Source organism: Momordica charantia, assembly GCF_013281855.1.
Source record: "Momordica charantia cultivar OHB3-1 chromosome 8 unlocalized genomic scaffold, Mcharantia_2.0 BLBB01000008.1, whole genome shotgun sequence".
Taxonomy (NCBI): domain Eukaryota; kingdom Viridiplantae; phylum Streptophyta; class Magnoliopsida; order Cucurbitales; family Cucurbitaceae; genus Momordica; species Momordica charantia.
The window spans coordinates 27,055,958-27,077,980 of NW_028275166.1; the positions used below are offsets into that span (position 1 = coordinate 27,055,958).

General features: G+C 32.5%; 1 protein-coding gene and 1 long non-coding RNA gene across 3 annotated transcripts; both read right to left on the reverse strand.

Annotated features, from left to right (window-relative positions):
* Positions 1-11,197: 11,197 nt before the first annotated feature.
* On the reverse strand, positions 11,198-13,598 carry LOC111013287 (uncharacterized). The gene is made up of 3 exons (XR_002601660.2): positions 12,870-13,598; positions 11,556-11,639; positions 11,198-11,458 (listed from the first exon to the last, which is right to left on the reverse strand). It is a non-coding gene; the product is annotated as an uncharacterized LOC111013287 (long non-coding RNA).
* Positions 13,599-15,414: 1,816 nt separating this feature from the next.
* On the reverse strand, positions 15,415-19,707 carry LOC111013317 (elongator complex protein). Of its 2 annotated transcripts, none has more exons than XM_022287750.2 (9): positions 19,362-19,707; positions 19,167-19,259; positions 17,866-18,032; positions 17,714-17,760; positions 17,123-17,192; positions 16,762-16,985; positions 16,584-16,676; positions 15,895-15,970; positions 15,415-15,752 (listed from the first exon to the last, which is right to left on the reverse strand). In XM_022287750.2, the coding sequence occupies exons 1-9, from the start codon at positions 19,526-19,528 to the stop codon at positions 15,559-15,561; spliced, it is 1,131 nt and encodes a 376-aa protein (XP_022143442.1). In that variant the 5' UTR covers positions 19,529-19,707; the 3' UTR covers positions 15,415-15,558. The 2 variants fall into 2 exon arrangements, with proteins under 2 accessions (XP_022143442.1, XP_022143441.1); XM_022287749.2 differs by having other exon boundaries at positions 17,714-17,763.
* Positions 19,708-22,023: the final 2,316 nt, after the last annotated feature.

Sequence of the window (22,023 nt, forward strand, 5' to 3'; positions counted from 1 at the left end):
ATAATTATGGGCCCATGACTTCCCATTTAGTGGTGTGGCTTGCTGAGTAGAAACCAGCCCATTAATCCTACGGGATTATAGGAAACCCTAGGATTAACCTATAAATATATGGTTATGGTCCTCAATACACTATGCTTCTTGAGCCTCCTGTTCCCCATCAAACAGAGAGTGTTGCCCATATTTGGTTTGGGTTGCATAGTTGAGGAAGACCATAAACTTCTTGCAGATCATGATCAATCTATCTAATGGTTTCAGATAATTCTAATCTCTTTATAGATTTTGGTTTTCTTCCATGCTTAGATCCTTGGCCTTGATTGTTCTAGAATTTTATGGCTTTTATTTTAGAATAATCATGAATTAGGATTTGTTTAAAATTTTCAACAAGTGGTATCAGAGCAAGTTTTGCATGGATGATTACTGGATCTTTAAGAGTTAAGTTCATTGTTCTTTTGATAACTTATTTATTTAAACAAAAAGTTATTAAAATTATTTGGATTGATAAGATGTTTGAACAATTTTCACATGATTAAAATTCTTAATTGATTGAAAATTGTTCGAATTTATCCCTGACTAATTTGATAAAGTTTATTTTTTTTATTAACAAATTAGTTGTAACAGTGAATCTTTAGTTTTCATTGAAAGAAAAATTAAAGAAATTGCGGCACTCCAATAAGGTGTCGTTTGGAGATAACGGCTGGTGCATGGAGATAATGCCCTAGCACCAACTAATTTTAAATGTTGTAGTGCGCAAACTTACAGATGTTTTTTTTGTGGCTATTTATTTAATTTTTAATAATTATTTATTTAGTTATCAATTTATATTTTGTTTTGAATATTCTGGGCGAATTTAAATATGGAGGTCGATTTAATTTTCCTTTTATGTTGTGCTAATTAAAGATTGTTGATTATGATGAATAAATTAACAATTTAATCAATACTTTGCACAATTTTTAAATTTCTATGAAGTTTTGATTTAGAAATATTATTGTTAATTGTTGAAAATAACTTAGGTATTTTATTTTCATATGGAAACAATTAATAATAATTAAGTTATAATTTTGTGAGATTTGAGTATTGTTGTTTATGCAAATTGTGATCGGCCCAAAGGAAGGTCACAATTTGGCCAAATAACAAATACACTTACAGTTGGAATTAATTATTGATATTAGATTGTTGTGCTGCAATTAGTGTTTCATAGCCTATGTTGAATTGTTGATGAGTTATAATATCAATAATATTCCTTTTGGGAAAATCCAGTTTTTATTTTTTTTTATTTCTGGATTTAATAAATTGTTTAGAAGACTTTTCCATTATTAAATTATGCATATAAAGATATTATTATTAATTTTGAAAATAATTTTGGTAGTTTTATTTTCATAAAGATAAAATTAATAATAATTAAAGTTATATATGTTGCATAATTGTCTGATCCTTTTGGTTGGTGTTAATTTGATGAATCATGCTACCAAAGTAGTCTCTGATTTCTGATATTGATATCTTTCAAAATTATCAGATGTTTCTGGATCTGTGTATTTATGCACTCTGTAGTCGACCCAAAGGAAGACTTCAGTTTGGCCAAATAACAGGTCCACATATAGTTAGATGGTGATAAACATGAATAATATAAAGTTATGTCATGTGAGTGATTGCCGGCCAAAGGAAGGCTTTCACTTGACATGATTGATTATCAATGTTTGATCACCACATGGAGAGTACCACTTGTTGATATTGTCGGCCCAAAGGAAGGTTATCAATGTTGTGTTAGGTATCTTGTTGTCCTCATTGAGTTTAATTATAAAGTATTTTTATAAATACTTAAGGTTAATTTCGAGCATGTTTTATTATTGAATTAGTTATTGTTCAATATTATTTAATTGCCTTACTGTGTATTTAAGAATAATTTCTATTCAAGTTTGCATGAATTTTTGATAAAGAAAGGAAACACTTCAACTTTTGCAAATCAATATCCCTCTAAGGTTTAATTGGGATCTTGAAAAGTTGGAGTAACCTTAATTACATAAGTATTATGACGGTGTTTTGCAACATTCAAGGGGATTATGTTTAATGAGGAAATAATTAGGAAAGTTCGTTAAGGATTGTTTTGAAAAGTACAAAAGAAATAGACTTTAAATTTTTTGTTGACTATTTCTTAATAAAGAATAAAGAAACACTAGTGAGTACACTAAAGGATCTAATGCACAAAATTTAAAATATTCAAGGATTTACTTGTGCATTTGATACCATTTGAGACATTATACTCTAGGTATGTAGTGGGTTATGATACTTATAACTGATGTTTCAAGAAAAATGGGTTAAGTAAGGAAAGATAAAACTGTACTCATTAATTGTTTATTTCCTTAAAGAAAGAAATTAAAGTTGGTACTAAGGTTTATTTGGAACATATGTTCGCCTAAACCACAAAAGAATCAAGCTTAGGACTTCTCTTGATATTTTTAGGAAATTTGAACATATATAAGAAAAACAAAAAATGTTCCAAATACATTGCCACATGAGGTATAAAAAAAATTTGGCTTCTCACTTAAGGTATATAACAAGCTAGACTTGCATATGAAAACTTATATTATGTGTTGAATAGACTTTGGTATTTCTATTCGTTGCTTGTTGGTTCTCAAGATTAAACAGACATTCAAGTCTGTATTAGGAATGATCAAGGGGACATAACTGGAATTGTCAAATTATGTGCTATTGAGAGTTTTAGTATTTTAGAACATCAATTTATAACATATTCAATATGGCTTCTTTAAATGTTTAACAACATTGCATAAAATTATAAGAAATTAAATTTACTCTCGTTAAGGGCACCGATATTTGATATAGGAGAGGTTTTGATTCCTGGATATCTTAAAAGTCATCATATATTAATTCGTAATGAATGAAATCGTTAGGAAATATGATGGATTGAAAAGATAAGGTCTAAGCCATTTCCTAACTCCTTTAAGGATTTATAGAGCTAATAAGTAATATATATTTTCAGGCAAACCTGAGATGTATGTTGCTTATAAAATAATTCAAAGCTCAAAAAGGTGTGGTAGGAAATATGACAAATCATTTTTCCTTACCCTCAGTCTATTTGGAGAAAGCACTCAAGTTTGTTATAAAAAAGTTTAAGTGGTGTACCAAATAAAGAAACAACTAAAATCACTTGCAATTCAAGGTTTTACGAGACTTGGACTTAAGGTTTTTAGTTGTCACTCTAGATATACTAGTCTTTCAATATATATAATTTCTAAAGTTAGTTTCCACTTAAAGTTAATATGGATGAGATCTTAAAGTTTCTTAAGGATGTTGAGTTTGGGGGGAAGATAAAGTAAAGAATGTTGTATTTAAGAGAAATTTAGTTATTTTCTCTTTATAACAATATTAGCAAATAATAAAGATTCTCCTCATTTTAGTAAAACAAGTTCAACATCATTGAAAATGTGATTAAAGTAAGTAGAAGAGATAGGAGAAATATGATTATAAAGATTAAAGTTTGATAAAAAGAGTATATTCTCTTCAGTTAAACAAAGTCTTATCTCTTAAAAGGAAAAATGAATGTCATAAAGAATGTGTTGAAACAACAAACAACGAAGATATTTTACATTTTGTTATATTGCTTTTAAAAGGCAATGTTAACAAATATAAGGCTCATCTAGTTGTTATGGTTTCAAATCTTAAGGCTGACATTAATTTTTTAGAGATCTTTTCTATGGCTTCTCGAAAAGTTATTTCAAGTAAATGACAATACTTATAACTTTTTTAAGTTTTGTCAGATGAATATAAAGATTGGTTTCTTAATTGTATAATTTATGAAATCAATAAATTTGTATATTTTGGAAACTTTTGATATAATAACACAAAGTTTCAAAATGTTTATATTCATCTGTGATCTCAATGAATGAAGAATTTTTTATCTACAATTTCATAATTTTTATTACATATTGATATTATCATATGTAATATCGGAAGGTACTAGGAGTAATAATTATGAATTATAGGTTTAGTGGGAGTAAATTTATTTACCTAGTGTAATATGTCTACGACATAATAAAGGTTAGAGGATGAAAACTTGCATGAACATATCTCTTTTATATTGTGAAATGATATTGTAAGATCAATATATGGTAGCATCAACCTTGATCTAATTACTAATCTCCTTCTAATCCTGTATCTTTAAGGCTTTCGAATGCTGTGTCGTTGTCTTCAAGCCTTTTGATCTTCTATTAAAGATTCTGTGAAATTTGTTTCATATACCTTTTGATTGTATTTTATGCATGGGTCAGGTATGACGTTTCTAGTTATCTTATGGAGTTATAGCAATGGGAGCTTTCTAAGTTACTTATGGTTAGTTTTGACAAAATTCATTTACAGAAAGTTCTGGAAATTTATATTTGTCTTCAAAGAAATTAAGATTTGATTTTTAAATTATAATTTTTTGAGGGGAATATGAATTTTTTTATTATATAAAAGTTATTTATAAATTTGTAATCTGATGATTGCTATAAATTATTTATTTCCTTCTTTTTTATGTATAATTGTATGTATACGTTATTAACTTTTTTGCCATCAAACTTTAATTTTAATTTTCAAACGTTATGGTTTATCTTATTCTTTTTATTTTAAAAATTATGTTCTTTTGGTAGTTGCTTCGATGGAACAATTTTCCGGAAATATGTCCGAAGAAACCATTGTCCCTAAATTTCGGGTACCAAGATAGAACCATTATTTGTCCCAAAACAATGTGGTTGCTTCAATGAAACCATTTGTCTTGATATATTGGCTAGATCGATAGAACTATTTGTCTCGATGTGTCCCTTTGTCTTGAAAAATTGGTTGCCTTGATGGAAACATGTGCCCAGAAAAGTTAGCTGCCTCGATGGAAACATTTGTCCTGAAATATCGGTTGCCTTGACTAAAGCATTGTCTTGAAATATTGGTTGCCTCGATGGAAGCATTGTCATGAAATATCGACTGCCTCGATGGAACCATTGTCCCAAAATATCGGTTGCCTAGATTGAAACATTGTCGCAATGTATTGGTTGCCTCAATAGAGCGATTTGTCTTGAAATATTGAATCCCGATTGCCTTGATGGAACCTTTTGTCCCTAAATCGCTGAAGAGTACTAGCAATATTTCAGGACCATTGTTACATCGAAATACCGATTGCCTCACAGACAGAACCACTATCCCGAAATACGGGTTGCCTTGATGAAACCATTTGTCCCAAAAACGATGTGGTTGCTTCAATGAAACCATTTGTCTTGAAATATTGGCTAGCTCGATGGAACCATTTGTCTCAAAATATTAGTTGCCTCGATGTATCCCTTTGTCCCGAGAAATTGGTTGCCTTGATGGAAACATTTGCCCCGAAAAATTTGTTGCCTCGATGGAAACATTTGTCCTGAAAATATCAGTTGTCTCAACTGAAGCATTGTCTTGAAATATTGGTTGCCTATGGAACCATTGTCCCAAAATATTGATTGCCTAGATTGAAACATTGTCCTAATGTATTGGTTGCCTCAATAGAGCGATTTGTCCTGAAATATTGGTCATCTCGATGTAACAATTTGTCTTGAAATCCCGATTGCCTTGATGGAACCTTTTGTCCCTAAATCGCTGAAGAACACTAGCAATATTTCAGGACCATTGTTACATCGAAATATCTCACAGAATCATTGTCCCGAAATTCTGATTGCCTTGATGGAACCATTTGTCCCAAAAACAATGTGGTTGCTTCAATAGAACCATTTGTCTTGAAATATTGGTTGCCTCGATGGAACTATTTGTCTCAAAATATTAGTTGCCTCGATGTGTCCCATTGTCCCGAAAAATTTGGTTGCCTTGATGGAAACACTAGCCCCGAAAAATTGATTGTCTCGATGGAAACATTTGCCTCGAAATATCGGTTGCCTTGACAGAACTATTGTCTTGAAATATTGGTTGCCTCGATGGAACCATTGTCCCAAAATATTGGTTGTCTAGATTGAAACATTGTCGCGATGTATTGGTTGCCTTAATAGAGCGATTTGTCCGGAAATATTGGTCATCTCGATGTAACAATTTGTCTTGAAATCCCGATTGCTTTGATGGAACCTTTTGAACCTAAATCGCTGAAGAATACTAGCAAGACCAAGATTGTCTTAGAATGTACTATAGGGGGAGACATGGTGTTAGCTCTCCACCACCCTTGGGCCCAACGAGCTACCCCATGACACATGCGTGTGTCATGGCATGGGCGAGTGTTGCAAGACTAAGGTCTTGGGTGTCTTCTTCGACTATGGGAATCACAAGGACAGTGTCGGGCGGCACGGGTGTGCCGGCATTGCGCCTCATCCCATGGGCTAGAGGTTGCACATAGGGGTCGTTATGCGGTACGGTATGTTCGAATGACACGGCACGGACGCGAGAGTTGTCGTGTCTCGATTATCTCCGGAAGAATAGATGTTCGAAAGGTCCCGATCATTAATATAAGCTCATGGGTCGATTCTCGATATGTGTGCCCAAGTGAGCAGCGAAACCCGATGACATCTTGATGCTCGGTGTGGCATCCTACAGTACCGGTGGGTATTCGGTAAATGAGAAAAAGCTAGTCTTGGTCCAGTAAGCGGTAAGACTCATCCCGGTTGCCAAGTTTAGTCATTCTTTATCCAGATCTCAACAAGAATCATCCCAATAGTACTCTGTAAGGCTGTTTAACCCGTTATTACTAGTTTCTCGGCAGGAATGTCTTAGAGGCATCCGATAAGCTAGTTTTGATGTAGTTAAGCAGTAGGAATTTCCCGATAGTACCCAGTTGGCGTTTTAAGATAGTTCTGATCCCGTCAAAGGTCAACTCATCCTAGTAAGGTCCCGACTCAGTGTAGAAGCGGGACCAACCGAGTGGCCGAGAACCAAGATGGTTAGAAATGAGTTGCGACATCGAATTTAGAGGACCTTGGCCTAGTGTAGAGGCAAGGTAGAGCCTTGGGGCTTGGCCTAGAGTAGAGGCAAGCCGGCTAGAGTCGCGGAGAGAGTTGAAATGCACGTGCAGGCGACATGCATGGCTGACACAAGTCAGAGTTCTGCATGCAAGTGAAGCTCGGTCGAGGAACAAAGAACCTTGCTTAAAGTCAGACGAAGCCACAAAGAGAGTGAAAAGTAGATTGGAGCTAGAGTTTCCCGTAAGGTTGGTTGATCATGGCTCCATGCGGTTGAAAAATGTATGACCGTGACACCTCGCTCACTGTGGACCTTCATCATGATTTTGTCCAATCCCACTGGTTTCTTGGCCAATACCTTTGCTCGCACCACTGAGTCTAACCCATTTAGAAATGTGCTTTCCAACACTTCGTCTGTTAGTTGAGGTAACGGCGTCGATAGGGCCTCAAACTGGCGCGAGTAATCTGCTATGGTACCGTATTGCTTGATGGCGAGGAGATGAGCGCACTTGGGTTGCTGTCCTTCGTGGTCAAAAACGCTCAAACATCTAAGTTTTCAAGCTATCCGGCCAATTGGTAAACTTCTGTCTGTTATCTGTCCATCTGTACCAAGTCAAAGCAATCCCATCAAAACTAAGATTAGCTACCTTCATTTTCTCCAAATCCATCCGTTTATAGACATCGAAGTATCGTTCGGCCTTAAACAACCATGATTCAGGATCCTCCCCCAAAATTAATGGCATCTCGACCTTCTTGAACTTACTTTGGTCGTGGCCCTGTTCTTGCTTGTCCATAGTCTCCAATGCCCTACCACCAACAGGATAACAATGAAATTTTTGTAAGATGAGTGGAATGGAAGGTGAGTCAGGAGGACTAACAATATTACCCTAATAATACAGAATATTCTTACTCAGCAAATAACCCTTCAGTGCAACTGCCTCATCCTTAAGATCTTTCACAATTGTGGAGAGTTTCGGGTACTGCAACACTTGACCTATAATAATATCCATGCTGATGCTCCCAACCATCGTGATGCTCTAAATTCAACCAATTTAGGTAGCCGAGATAGGGTATATGCCGCCTTATCGTCCAATCCAGATTTGTATTCAATATCAAAATCATAACCAATCAACTTGTTAATCCATTTCTGGTACTCACTGAAATAACCCGATATTCATGAGTCTGAAAGGTTGTTTTGTGCACGTCCTCAGAACATATGCGAATCTGATGATACCCCGATATTCATAATCCCTTCAAAGATTGGTCCTTCAAGTTTTTGCAGTCGCAAATTAAAAATTGGGGCCAAGGCATTGGTCAAGCTGTTTGAACTATCACTTGAGACTCCATTCTTTGCTTCCCCAACGGTCTTTGATACCTTTTTTGTTGTTGGTCGTTTTCCTTTATCCTCTTTCATCTTTCTCTTGTTCATCAATATTCAGTTTCTGTGCAATCTTGCCATTAACAACCTCATATCTTCTTCAAGCATTGCCATCTCTTTCTTAATTTCATTCTGATTCTCCTCCACGATACTCAAAGCTTTGAACAACCTTTGTTCCACTGCTTCGATCCTATTTTCCATTTGTTTTCCAACTAGTCCTTCCTCAGGAACAGTGCTCCAATACCAAATTGATATAACTCTCTTTTATTATTAATATTCAGAAGACATTACAAGGAGCCAAGGGATAATTAGAGAGCTCCCCAACTTCTCTCAAATAGTCCTTAGACAAAATGACAAAAAGATGCCACTGCCTTCCACCGTGGGTGTATTTACCCTAGTTACAAAAATACCCAGACAACTCTCCTAACAAACTGGGGTCCACTAACACACGTTCTATTTCCTCACGCTCCACTCTCCCTTCCTTTTTTTCTCAAATAATACACCTTCTTCACTTGGAGCTTATCAACAACTTCAATGTGGTTGCCTCGATAGATTTATTGACTTGATATATCAGGTGTTCCGAGATATGGTTTTGCCTTGATTTCTTTAGTGTAATGGTTGCATTTAGATATTGATTGTTTCATTGTACATGCTCGGTATAACGGGCTCTTGATATTATTGTGGGCCTTCTTGATATGGCTGTTAGCTTAGAAATGATTGGCTCTATATATGGGCATCCCATTCAAGTGATTGTCATGAAGTATTACTTTTGTGTTATAATGGTTGCAAACGTTGCATTAAAATATTAATTGCCTTACTATAATGACTCACCAATATATTTTTCTTTGATATGCTGGTTAGTTCAAAATATTGGTAACTTAGTATGATGGTTGCCTTGATAAATTCGTTGTTTCTATAGTGGTTGCCTTGTTTATAATATGGTTGGTTTGATAAGAATTTTTCTGTGCAATGTTTGTTCCCTCAAAAATATTATTGTCTTTATTGTTAATTAATGGCATCTATATATTATTATTTAAAAGATGGAATTATTTTAAAGATGCACTTACCATTCTTTGTGTATGTTAGTTACCTCGATATGGCCATGATACTAACAATTAATAGGAAAAGGACAATTTTGGTATATGAGATTTGAGCTGAGTATCTATTTGATTCTTAAATTTTTAAAATGGTAGTTCTAGTCCCTTGAATTTAATAAATAGTTCTAAATGGTTCCTAAATTTATTAGACTATTAGTAATGAAAAAGTAACATAGTATTTACTTGCAAATGAATTTGCTGACTTCGCTACGCAATATTCCCCTTCTAGAGAAGTTCGCTGGAATTTCTATAGCGCATGTTTCAGGCAAAATTTGTACTCATCTCGTTACAGAATGTGAAGTGTAGTTTTTTTATTCTTCCTTGTTTTTGGAAGGTGTTTTTTCCTGGTTTCTTGTGCTTTTAGGAGCCAAGGTTTTAGTTACAGTGCTGATTATGGGGATTTCTGATCTGGTTTTTTTCCCTTTCTTAATGTGGATTTAGATTCTGGGATTCTGTTTCCTTTTTGGGTGTTAAAGGAATAGAAAAAAACTCTTGTAAGTTTTGAGATGAGTTTGAGCTTTGAGATTGATGTCCTGGATGATCCGTGCCAAGCAGAGAGGTCTAAGATTTGGAATGGTGTGGAACAGATCAAGTGTTCAGGCGGCGACTCGAGTATTTGTCGGAAGATCAATTGAGGTTGTTTAGATGCCTTGTGTTATAAGATTGAAGTTGCAGAAGAAATGGAAATGATCGGTTTCATGGAAGCAGATTATGATCACTTGTTAGGCGAAGAAGAAGCATCTGCAATTGATTTTACTGAAGGGAATTCAGTTCCAAGGATGCCAATTTGAGGAATTTGATTCCTCCAGCGCCTTTACAATCAGTCATGTCAGTTTCTACTCAGGTACATGATCATCATTTTGATTATACTGATTTTGATTCTGAATTGTCTCGATTTGGATTCAGCCCACTACTTATTCTTTTTTTGTACTTAGTAGTTTTGGTAGAAAGTTCATATTTCAGTGCCAAAATTTATAGCACTGATTTAAGTATTGTGAACATGAACACCTGAATCAAACCCCAAGTTGAAGACAGGATCATGTACCTGTCTTTTCCATATTGATATGATATTGTCCACTTTCAGTATAAATCCTCGTGTTTTGCTTTTTGTATCACTCAAAATACCTCATTTTAATGAGATGGTGTCCCTAATTTATGTACCAAACATCTTTTCTTTCCCTAACCAATGTGGGACTTTGATCACATTCTCAACAATTCTCAACAATTCTCACCTCGACCAAAGGACTGTCGGTGTCCAACAAGGACCCATATGCTCCGATGACATCAATTTCTAAAGATCCAAAGCAAAATGAGGAAGCAATTCGTGTTCTCATTGAGGTTGAAGATTGAGCGGGTGTGATCGTTGTGAATGAAGGTTCAACAAGTTAGAAGCATGTGCGAGAGAAAATTAGATTGAATTGCTTCATAAAATTTGGTTCTTATGGAAATCCAAAATTGAAAGATATCAAAATGGTGGTCTGGAGGTGAGTTCATGTGCATCTTGGCCTCTAAATGTTGCAACCTTTTTCTTAAAAGTTTACAAAAATGTTACATTTTTTTTTATTTTGTTAAGACGAGAATGATTGTGAAAAATGTATTTTCATAATGAATTGTAGGTAAAAAAAAAAAAAAAAAAAAAACATCATTAAAGCTTTTTTTCTTTGTTGGAATTCATGAGTTTTCTTGATTCTTTTTTATTTTACAACCATTTAAACTGGAATTGGCGCCATGGGAGTTCTTCAGAGGAGTGAAAATTTGCAATTGAGAACTTAGGGCTGCCTAGAGGGTGGGGATCGAACTCTATATTGAGCAACATAGGTAATAATATTTATTGTATGTGTAGATGTTCATCGGAGCGTTTGACATTAGAAATGAATCCAAATTATGCATCAACTACTTACATCTATGGTTTGTAATGTGTATTTTTTGTACAAACATTAAAATTCAGAACAAAATAAGAGGAGAAAGCATCTTTTAGTGGGTGGTCCTCTGGCCAGATTTACGAACATTTGTTTCTTCTAGCACGACATGCAAGCTCATGGGCAACAACGTGACCTCGTCTCTAACTGTCTTTCAGGTTGTTGATAAAAATTTGGAGTTGATCATTTGCCACTTGTTCGTCATTAACAAAAAATTAAACTTCCAAATGATTAAGGAATCGACCTTAGTCCATAATAAATGAAATCAACTTCATGCGTCCTCTAGATCTCTTCAATCACTACCTCGCTTATACAAGTTCTATAGGACCTGTGATAGTCAGAAAGGATTCTACCATTAACATTGTATCGTCCGCAAGTTTCTAACCCACACTTCTAAATTTCCATTTTTAGCTAACACTGAAGTATCAGAGTTGAGTTTAAAGTAATGCGGTGGAGGGATTGCCAATGTTGTAGAAGAAACATCAAGATTTAGTAGGTGGTTCCTTGATTCAAAACAAGAACATGGAAATCCAAGCGTAGAATGTGTTTTAATATCATCAATCTCCTCAATAATATTAATATCACAGTTGATTGGGTTTAGTAGCTCCTATAAATTAAATAATATATACTTAATAATGCATCAAATTATAAATGAAAAGAGTAGATATTATCGTGGTGCCAGAAATTTTCCAGGTACATTAAAGTTCATTTAAAAAGTAGCATTCGAATAGCAATCTACGCTTCTAAATATATTAATAAACAATAAATTAAAGTCAATTTTTTTTGTTAACAAATATTTTATGAATTAACTTGATTAAGAATTTTTAATATACTAAGAATAAAATTGAATAAGAGTATATCGTACCTTCAATCTTAGTTTTAATTTGATATGGTTCTAGAATCATGCTTACCTAAACTTGTGAGATACATTATGATATGAATTACTTTTAAGCTTAGGCTTCTAGTTATTAAAAACATACATATGAATATAGCTCAACTGGTCAATCCATCATCCGCATCTCTAAAAGTTAGACATTTGAGTTCTCAACTTTAGTTGAACTCAAAAAAAAAAAAAATTATTAGAGCCAACATCTAAACCAAAGACTTGTGGCGCTTGCCATTGACTCCAATTAGATTTAAAAAGCGATTAATCATTAACAATAAAATTTAGTTTTCTTCCCAAAAAAAAAAATTTATTTACCTAACATGAACTAGTTAAATGGGTTAAGATATATTTTTCCGAATAAAAGATCATATGTTTGAATCTCCCCCGACTAATAATAAAATTTATGTTTAAAAAAACTATAAACATGAGCAAAAAACAAAAACCATAATATTGTTATTTCCAAAAATTCTACACAATTTTTAGTCATTATTACATTGAGAAAAAAAAATTTGTTTTGTTCTAAATTGTCTAATAGTTGGATGACGTTATTTCAAATACATGTATCAATTTCTTTAAAAATATATATATATTAGGTGCATTAATATATTAAAGTAAATATGTATTGAATTAAAGTCACATGAATAAAATAGCGCCCATAATATCAGATCATACCTAAGAAGAAGTCCAAAAATGCTTCCTACATAAAGTGATCCATCAATCTCCATGGCTAATCAACCTGAAAATTTTACAAACAAACAAGCACATCTTTGGCATCATATATAATTAATTTAGACCAAAAACTTTGATTTTCAACATCATCTCATCTTTTGTTTTACGAAGTCGATGAGAAATAAAAATATATCTTCATAATCCATTTGAAAGTTAAGTCAACGTTAGTTTTATCCTTGGAATCTGTCAGAAAATCAAAAATAGACAGAGCTTATGATTTTCCCCATTCTAACTGATTTGGGAATTTTCATCGCACAACACGTAATGAAAAATATGAGGCATGAAAGGATAAAAGAAATGCATGCTTAGATTTGAGTCTTCCTTAGAGGGTTTCTCCAACATCTAAAGAATCAAAACAAGCAGAATGCACGTAAGAAAGACTCGAAGTTAACTATAAACAAGCAAAATGCACGTAAGAAAAACTTAAAGTTAACTATACAATCTTCTACTATAACCAAAATTATGATCGAGATGACAGCTACCATCGAAAATTTAGCTATCATTTTTTTCTTTTAACACAAAGGGAGGAAATTTTTCAACCTCCCTCGTGGGCTTCCAACATTCCATACTTTGGTATTCTCATTGCAAAATGTAAAGAATATTGGAAGCCTTTGAGGGAGGTGGTAAACAATCTCCATTGCCATATCTCTCTTTTCTCTTCCAAAGTCTCAAAGTTTTAATTATATAGAAGTGAGAGTGGTCCATTTTTTTTCTCCCTATTTATTTTAATTTCCTCTTCTATGGAATAATTATCCCTTTACCTAATTTCTTTGTACTTTTTTGTAATTTATTAGTTTTTGCCTCTTATCTTTTAATATATTTTCTATTATATGACTAGGATTTAATTTAATAGTCTTTGTTGAGCATTAAAATAATTAAGTAGCTTAGGCTCTAGGCCTCTAGAGCTTAAGATAAATAATGTGCTTTGGTGTGCAAATATTATATGCTAACCTTTTTTTCCCCTTTTGGAGACATTATATGGTTACTACTAAGAGAGAGGGAAATTTAAAATGTTTTATTGACAAAATGTTCTTTCTAGACTCCAAGGGTCAAGGGAATCTAATATGATATCCTTTTTTCTTATTATAAAATTTTGCTTTTTTTAAATATTTTGTGTATATTTTTTTATTTTATGTCGGTGCTACATTGTGTGTCTCTGACCTAGAACTTAACATGTTTTCTATTTTGATATCGTAATGGACTTGGTTTAGGCATGACACAACTTGTCAGAGATACACTTTGATCCTTCTCGATTCTAACTTTCTTTTTTTCTTTTTCCATCTCCATCCCAAACTAAATTTCTAATTTATAAAATAAGAGCCAAGATTGGAGAATCTCAATTAGAGGATCAAGGTCTTCCATGGAACAAAATTATTGGTTTTATGTTTTCTATTAATTTTTTCAAAATACAAATTTAATAGAATTATATTATTTTAATATCAAAATTAATGTGTATTTTTTTACTGGTATAAATAATTAATTTTAGAAATATTTAATATTTTATTAATAGTTTACTAAATTTGGAGTTTTTTTTTGCTTTAGAAATTTCCCTCTATAGCATAATATTGAGGTTGGAAGTCTAGATTCTCAGATCTCACATTTGTTGTATTAAAAAAATAATTATCGTTTTTCTCAGTACATTTGAGTTTTTTTTTTTTCTTTTGTAAAGTTTCAAACTTTTTACCATATTTGAAATATATTTATTTTATGCTATTTTGTTCTCCACTCAAAAGGTGTTGGGACGTGGAATTTGATCCAATATATTTTAGTTCAACATTGAAGCCAGCTTCAATAACTTTCAATATTTTGGTCGAAGATATATACCTTAGCACTGGAGCATGACAATAAAAAAAATAGATTGAATATCTGAGAGAGAATCCTAGTTCGAGAGAGGAGGGGAGGCTCACATGAATTTAATTATTATTAGTATTATTTTATTATTTGAGAATACAAAGTTAGAAAGGTAGAATAATTATATATATCCACTAACAATCAAAAGCACTGTGGAGTAAATTTATTTTTTAAATTCCTTTTGTGTAAAGTAACCTTTTGGGGCTTTAACTTTTGAAACTGTTAAATCATCATTAAATTAAAAATTGTAAGTTGATAAGATAGGATAAAATGGAACTTTTTTTTCAATATATATAATCAATAAACAAAAAGAGAGTATATATTTCTTCATATTTTGTGCAATTGAAAGCTACTTCATACTTTTTCATCCCTATTTCGTGATGGGGCATATGGCATTGTAAAAAATTCAAAGCAATTCAAATTCTACAAAAAAAATTAAATTAAATAAAAAAAAATTCAGTTACAAGCTCCCCATATTTGCTTTTGAGAGAACAGAGCATCTATGGAAAAAAGATTGCACTGTTATCCTTGTGGGTATAGAATAAATTCTATTGGTCGATTCCTTCTGATTTTCGATCTACGAGTTTGGTTCTTCGTCGATAAAGGATTTACGTTGGTTTCTAATGAAAACAAATCCTTGAAAACTGATAAATGCATCCCTTAAATATTCATATGGTTGAAAAAAAAAAGTCCTTAAATACAAACTAGTAATACACATTTTCAATTACAAAAAGATAGAGAAGGGACAAAGCTTTCTACCTCTGAAAATGGATGATCAAAATTATATGTCTAAATCCTCGTCTGGGTCTTCATCAGAATCTGGCCTCTCATCGTCTGAATCGCGGAAATATACGATCTCACCCTTTCCTGATCCTTCATCCTTGCCTTTCTCACTGGTCAGGAGGGGTTTGTCGTCTTCTTTGCTTTCGGTAAGAGATCTTCGCCCATCGTATATTTGTATCGGTTTGCCATTTCCTATAATAAAACCGAACATCATGAAGAGAAAACCGTAAGCAAGAAAGAACAGCAGGGTCAGGAGTTAACCATCTGGATAATAGATCAACTCAAGTCAAAATCGTTTTGTAGTATGCAAAGATAGAGCATTGAGAATCCGAACCTTGATGCTCAAAAGGAAGAACAACTTTTGCCCTGTCCATTAGCTCTTTCTCTGACAACTGTAGATTGAAATGGACCTGAAAGAAGAAAGAATATCCATTCACCAGTTCTTTATTTATGCAAATTTATGAAAAAAAATGTTTCAATAGCTATAGTAGTAGTTCGGAAAGATCGGGCGTATCAGAAATAAAAGTAAACCATAAGATGTGCAAGTGATCCCCCAAAAGAAAAAGGGGGAAAGAGAGAATTTCCACAAAAATAACTCCCATTATTTGTGCATCTAAACTTTTAGAACCAGAACAAATTTAAGTTCTTCACAACCCATGCAAGAAAAACTATGTGGAGCAACCTACGCATACACATGTCAATCAAGTTTCAGCATCCTATCGAACTATCAAACCGTTCATGGACGAACAATAAAACATACCTATACAAATCTAATATTTTCATATGAAATGTTGTAATTGCAAATCAACATCTCACATATTTTTATCTAAAAAAACTATTTTATTTATACACTGATGTACTATAGAATCATTCATATTATATATCTACAAAATAGATTTGTCATGCATATGATATATAGACAATATGATTCCTTTTACTACAAATCTCAAGTTTGATAAATCTAAAATTTTGGGGAATCAATTTTCGGTAAACACTGAGGGTTCAAAATCAAGATAAACCGACCTTTGGAATAAGTCCTTGATTGATGATTGCATCTTCAGATAAAATGGACGTAAATTTGATGATGCCTGAGTGCTCAACTTTGAAATCTTCACACTAAGAATAGAACATCAAGAATATGTGGTTAACCAACAGTTTCACATGTAAATACCAAAAGTTTCGCTAAGAGTAGAGAATTTACAATGATTCGGACACGTCCATTTCTGCGTTTAAAGCGCACATGAAACCTCCCATTTGTAGAGTTGTGTTCGGGATAGGAGTTGTCCAGATTGCCTCTATGCACATATGGGGATGGAGTCGATGGCTCAACTGATGCCACAATGGAGGACATATATTCAAGAGCAGCTATCACCCTTTCCTCATGAAGATCTTCATGTACCAACCAAAATGTACTTGAAACCTTATCTAAAATCGTGTAACAAGAGTTAAAACTGGATCGTTCAGAATAAGAGCTATCAAGTGAAGAAATATCAATCACAACTCATGAGATTAGATTTATTTCAGCAGCAAAAATTTGAAAGGCAAATATATCTTATTCATACCATTGCTCCGAAGGCTGCTTAAAAGACCTGCAACTGCTGATGTAGATGAATGTCTCAACATATCAGTTACCTAGTAAAATTTCAAAACAATGCGTCAAAACGAAAAAATAAAAGTAACAACATTCAGGTTAGTAATGAATGGAAATCAAGAAAAGAGCAAAAATGTACAGGACAAGCCAAACTTATCCCTATGGAATCTGAATTGCACTGAACTAAAAACGAAAAGACTCAACAGACAATTCACATTGTTTATTATACATATTTCATGCCCCCACGTCTCAACCAAGAAAGGAAGTATCGATATTCAATGCAAAACCTAGAAAGAAGAGCACTCCTTAACAATTTGATAGTATTAATATAAATTATATTTAATAAGTAATATGCGGGAGAAAATAAATATTCTGTTGAGAAAGGAGAATCCTCCTTGACAGTTTTATATTTTTAATTACATTTAATAAATGATATGCACAAGAAAAGAAATTAGCAGGACGGTGTGAAACTCAAGTCTGCTCATAGATAGTACTAACAATAGGTTCATTACACATTCAAAACATGACATGCCACATGTCATGAAAGAGAGAAAGAACATACAGAATCTATGGCAACACAAAAGCGTACAGTTCCTTCTCCAACAAATCCTGCTAGAACATTAAAATTTAAATCGTAAACTTTTCCTTGCAAAATAAGACCAAAATCACTATAGATCTCCACTGCCATACTCTCAATTAAGATTATAGTCATACCTTTTCCAAGTGCAACAATCGAGGAGAATAGTTTATCCATATCCCTCACATTTGTACAAAGATTAGATAAAGATGAAACTTCTTGGTGAACATTTGAAACTTTTTCACCCTCCATTAACCGTTCTTTCCAACCAAGAGGATCTGTATAACAGTCCAAAATTTGAATCCTATAACACAAATATAGTTAAATGAACTTGATTCAAAAATAACAAGAAAAATAAGAGAAATAATTTATACGAAATATGAAATATGAAAGAGTGCTAGTCTTTTCCATTATAAATTCAAGTTAAGCTGAAGAATATCAAGGACACACATTGTGTCCCTCATGGTAAGGAACAAAGGTTGTTAGTAGTGTCATTTCCACTCCACTTAATATATATATATATATAGTTATTTATTTATTTATTTATTTATTAAGATACCGAGCTTTCGTGGAAAGATTCGAAAGAAAATGAAAGAATGTACGAAAAGGACATACAAAAAAACCATGACAAAAGGAGACCGGCATAAAAGAAGGGGTCTCAATCAAAAAGAATAACATCTAACTGATAATTATAAAAATCCTTCAAAACCGACGACACCCTAAAGGGGGAATTAAATCTAATAATTTTCCAAACTTCCTCCCACGGCCTGATCCTTTTAAAAATTCTGCTATTCCTCTCAAGCCAAACACCCCACAAAATAGTAAAATAAAAAAATAAAAAAATAAGCCTACCACAACAGCCTTCCTCTATGCCAAAACGGGGTAGAGCAACACCTCCTCCATCATCGTCCTACACATCTCCTATTAAGAGCCAAAGAAACCCCCAAAGACCTCAAAGAAACGAATCCAAATAGGTTGGACGAACTGGCAGCTTCACTTAATATTAATATTGATGGATCCACTTAATCATTTGCATATAGTAATTTAATACTATATTCACTTGCATCAAAGTCAACCAGCCATTATAATTCGAGTGTCAGGACCCTCATTCTTTTGAGACTGCAAGAACTAACGCTGTTTAGATTATCTCATATCACATGACAAAGCAATTTAATAAATTTTATGTCAACGAGCCTCCTTTGCATTTGCTCTTATTTCTTTGACATTAACAAAATTAAGTTCTCTGCAGGCAATCAACTAAATGAAGGAAATATTTGCTGTACTTGTTCCCGCATGGCATTAATCTTCGAGGAAAAAAAAAAGAATTAAACCTCTTAGAAAAAAAAAACCACCTTCTTAACTAAATTAAAAAGGTTTATTTCCTTGATTGAACTGTTAAAGGAAGCAACGATGTAAGAATTTGCAGAGATAACTTTACCACTTATCAGACGACCCAACATCAACTCCTCTCTTCTTCAACAGGTCGACATAATAAGCCGGACTTCGAGAGAACGCGAGTAGAACGAGGCCCCTGAGATCAAAATCAAACCAGGAAAGAAAAATCAAAACGACCGCCGAAGCTAAACAATTTCAATTCCCTAAATGACTTCCTCTACAAGGGAATTGAACTAACCGAGACTGCGATTTACCCGCCAAGATATTGATGGAGAGCTGCGCAAGAAGGTGAGCAAAGGCGTGAAAACCGAATGGCGAATCCATGGAGTCCTTTATAGTGAGAGCAGGGGCAAGCTCTCCCTCCAACGCGCCGTCCCTAAGTGCTCTGCAAATAGATTCCGCCATTGTTGTCGACGATTGAACAACTTCAACTACTGAATTCAGGAACAACTTGGACTCAATTTGAAGAAAAGAAGAGTTTCAGGGAGGGGCGGGAAATCTCCGGGTGACCATATGCTGAAAATAGACTCCGGAAATGTGAGAGATAGAGAGACACACACACACGGGGTAGGTCTAGGTTAAGGAAATTTGTCGAACATCACTCATCACTAATATTAATATTTATTCTTTTTAATTTATTTAAAAATAGAAAAATATTTATTTGTTAATTTAAACATTTTTTACGATTTTGAATTTTTCTAATTTTTATAAAAATATTTATCTAGGTAATAGACCTCAATATTTCCATCACTGTCACTGAAATTGAATAGAGATATCGATAGAAATGTGGAAGTCTCAAATTAAATATAGAAATGTCGGAAGAAAATATCGATAAAATATTAGTATCAACATATTTTTAAAAGTACTGAAAAATGATATTTTTGGAAAATTTTTAAAATAAAAGAAACTTTTTGTAAATATCCACGTGTCAATGCTTGGAATTATTATTATAAATTTTTTTTTTTTGTTTGGGAATTTCAACCTCCCATCTTTCTTTACAAGGATATATGCTTGATTGAGTTAGGCTGCTTCTTTTTCTTTTAATTAATTGTTGCTTTTTTTCACCTATATATATTTAGTCTTCATATTTTAAATAAAATTAATAATATTTTTAAATTTTCAATTTTGATAGGACATGTTTAGAATTAATTTCATTTAAAATAAAATGGTACGATAAGTGAGATAGAAATGATTTTTTAGAAAATGATTAGCTTAATCTATGAGATAGAGACACCTTAAATACCTGTTGATTCTTAACTTAGGGGTTAAATCAAACATTTTTACATTTGTGTGTAGTGCATGAGATAAGAATGTGGCAAAAATATTTATTTTATAATATTTCACTAAGGGATGTCGCAGTCTCTCCCTCTCTTTCTATGTAGTCACCATAAAATATTAGAAAAATTAATATTTTTCTTTTATCACATCAACGTGATGGATTAAGTCAATATTGTTACTTGTCATTTTGTTTGTCAACATATAACTTTAAAATACCTATCTCCGACTTAAAAAGTGTAAGTTCGAAATCTCGCTCCAACATATTGTAATATATATATATATATATATATATATATATATATATATATATATATTTAAAAAGATAATTGTATTCGATTTTGAAACTTAAGTACCAAATAGAGACAAACCATATATATTTTATTTTACAAAAAATTATACTGTAGTGACTTAAAATTTTTATTTTAAAAAATTGCTCAAGAAAAAAAAATATTGAATAAAAGGAGAGTAAATTTGGCATAAGCATGTGTAGTTTTATCATAACTTAAAAAAAGATTTTGTTAACGAATAATGAATTTAGACGTCGTTTACCTGCTAAAACGTGGGACACACTCTAAATAGGGTTATTTTTTCAACTGCTCCATTGCCGCTTTTCCTCTTCTCATTTGATTGTTTGTATTATAAAATTATTTAATTTTAGATTGAATTGGTAAAAGAAAGTTTATTATAATAAATAATGTAATAATAATATCAAATAAAGTGTTAAAAAAATAGACTTAAAATACAAAATATATAATTTATTACTATTAAGTAAAATAATATAAGTAGATCTAAAAATTATTATAAGTATTTTTTTTTTCAATATAAAATATGTCATAAAATCCTTTTTAATTAATGTAATTTTATATTAGTTATAAATATATAAAAATATTTTGGTAATCGGCATATGTCTTATTACAATTCCAGATGGAAGTAAGCACCATGAATTGATTTTTATTGAGAATAAGTAAACGGGACCTTAGGTCAATTCTATTCTCAACCCAAATTTGTTTACGAAAGTTTGCAATGAGCAACTCTTTTTGAACTGTATATTCAAAAGTATAACAATTTCTACAATTTTTTAAGAAACCTTCTTTTTTTTTAAGATACAAATTCTTTTTTTTTTTAGGATCCTATGTAATAACGAGAAAGATCCATATCATTAATAATTAGAAAATTTTCACTTGTGCTAAATGCATATCTTTCTCCTTTCTTGACCATATTAGTAGCAACATATATAAAAGAAAATACAAATTTTTGTACACTAAGGTGTGCAACTTCATTAATCCGAGCATAGTTTAATACTTTACACGCCTATTTGATCTCCATCCTACATTTGTTGGATTAAAGAAAAGTATGGACAACTTGGTTTTGAGTTTCTTTCGACATGTTAATCCTTCAAAACATCAAAGAAAAATGAATTTCTTCTCTCATCTAGGTGCACCTTTTTTTTTCTAGCTTTGAAAAATATGTAATAGTAAATGAGTTCTTGGATCTTCATTGCCTATTTTGTCCAAAATTGTTACTAATAAGTCCCTAAACTTAAAAAGATGTCTAATAGATCCTTTAATTTTAGGGTTGTATTTAATAAGCGATTGAACTTTAAAAAATATCAAATAGATCTC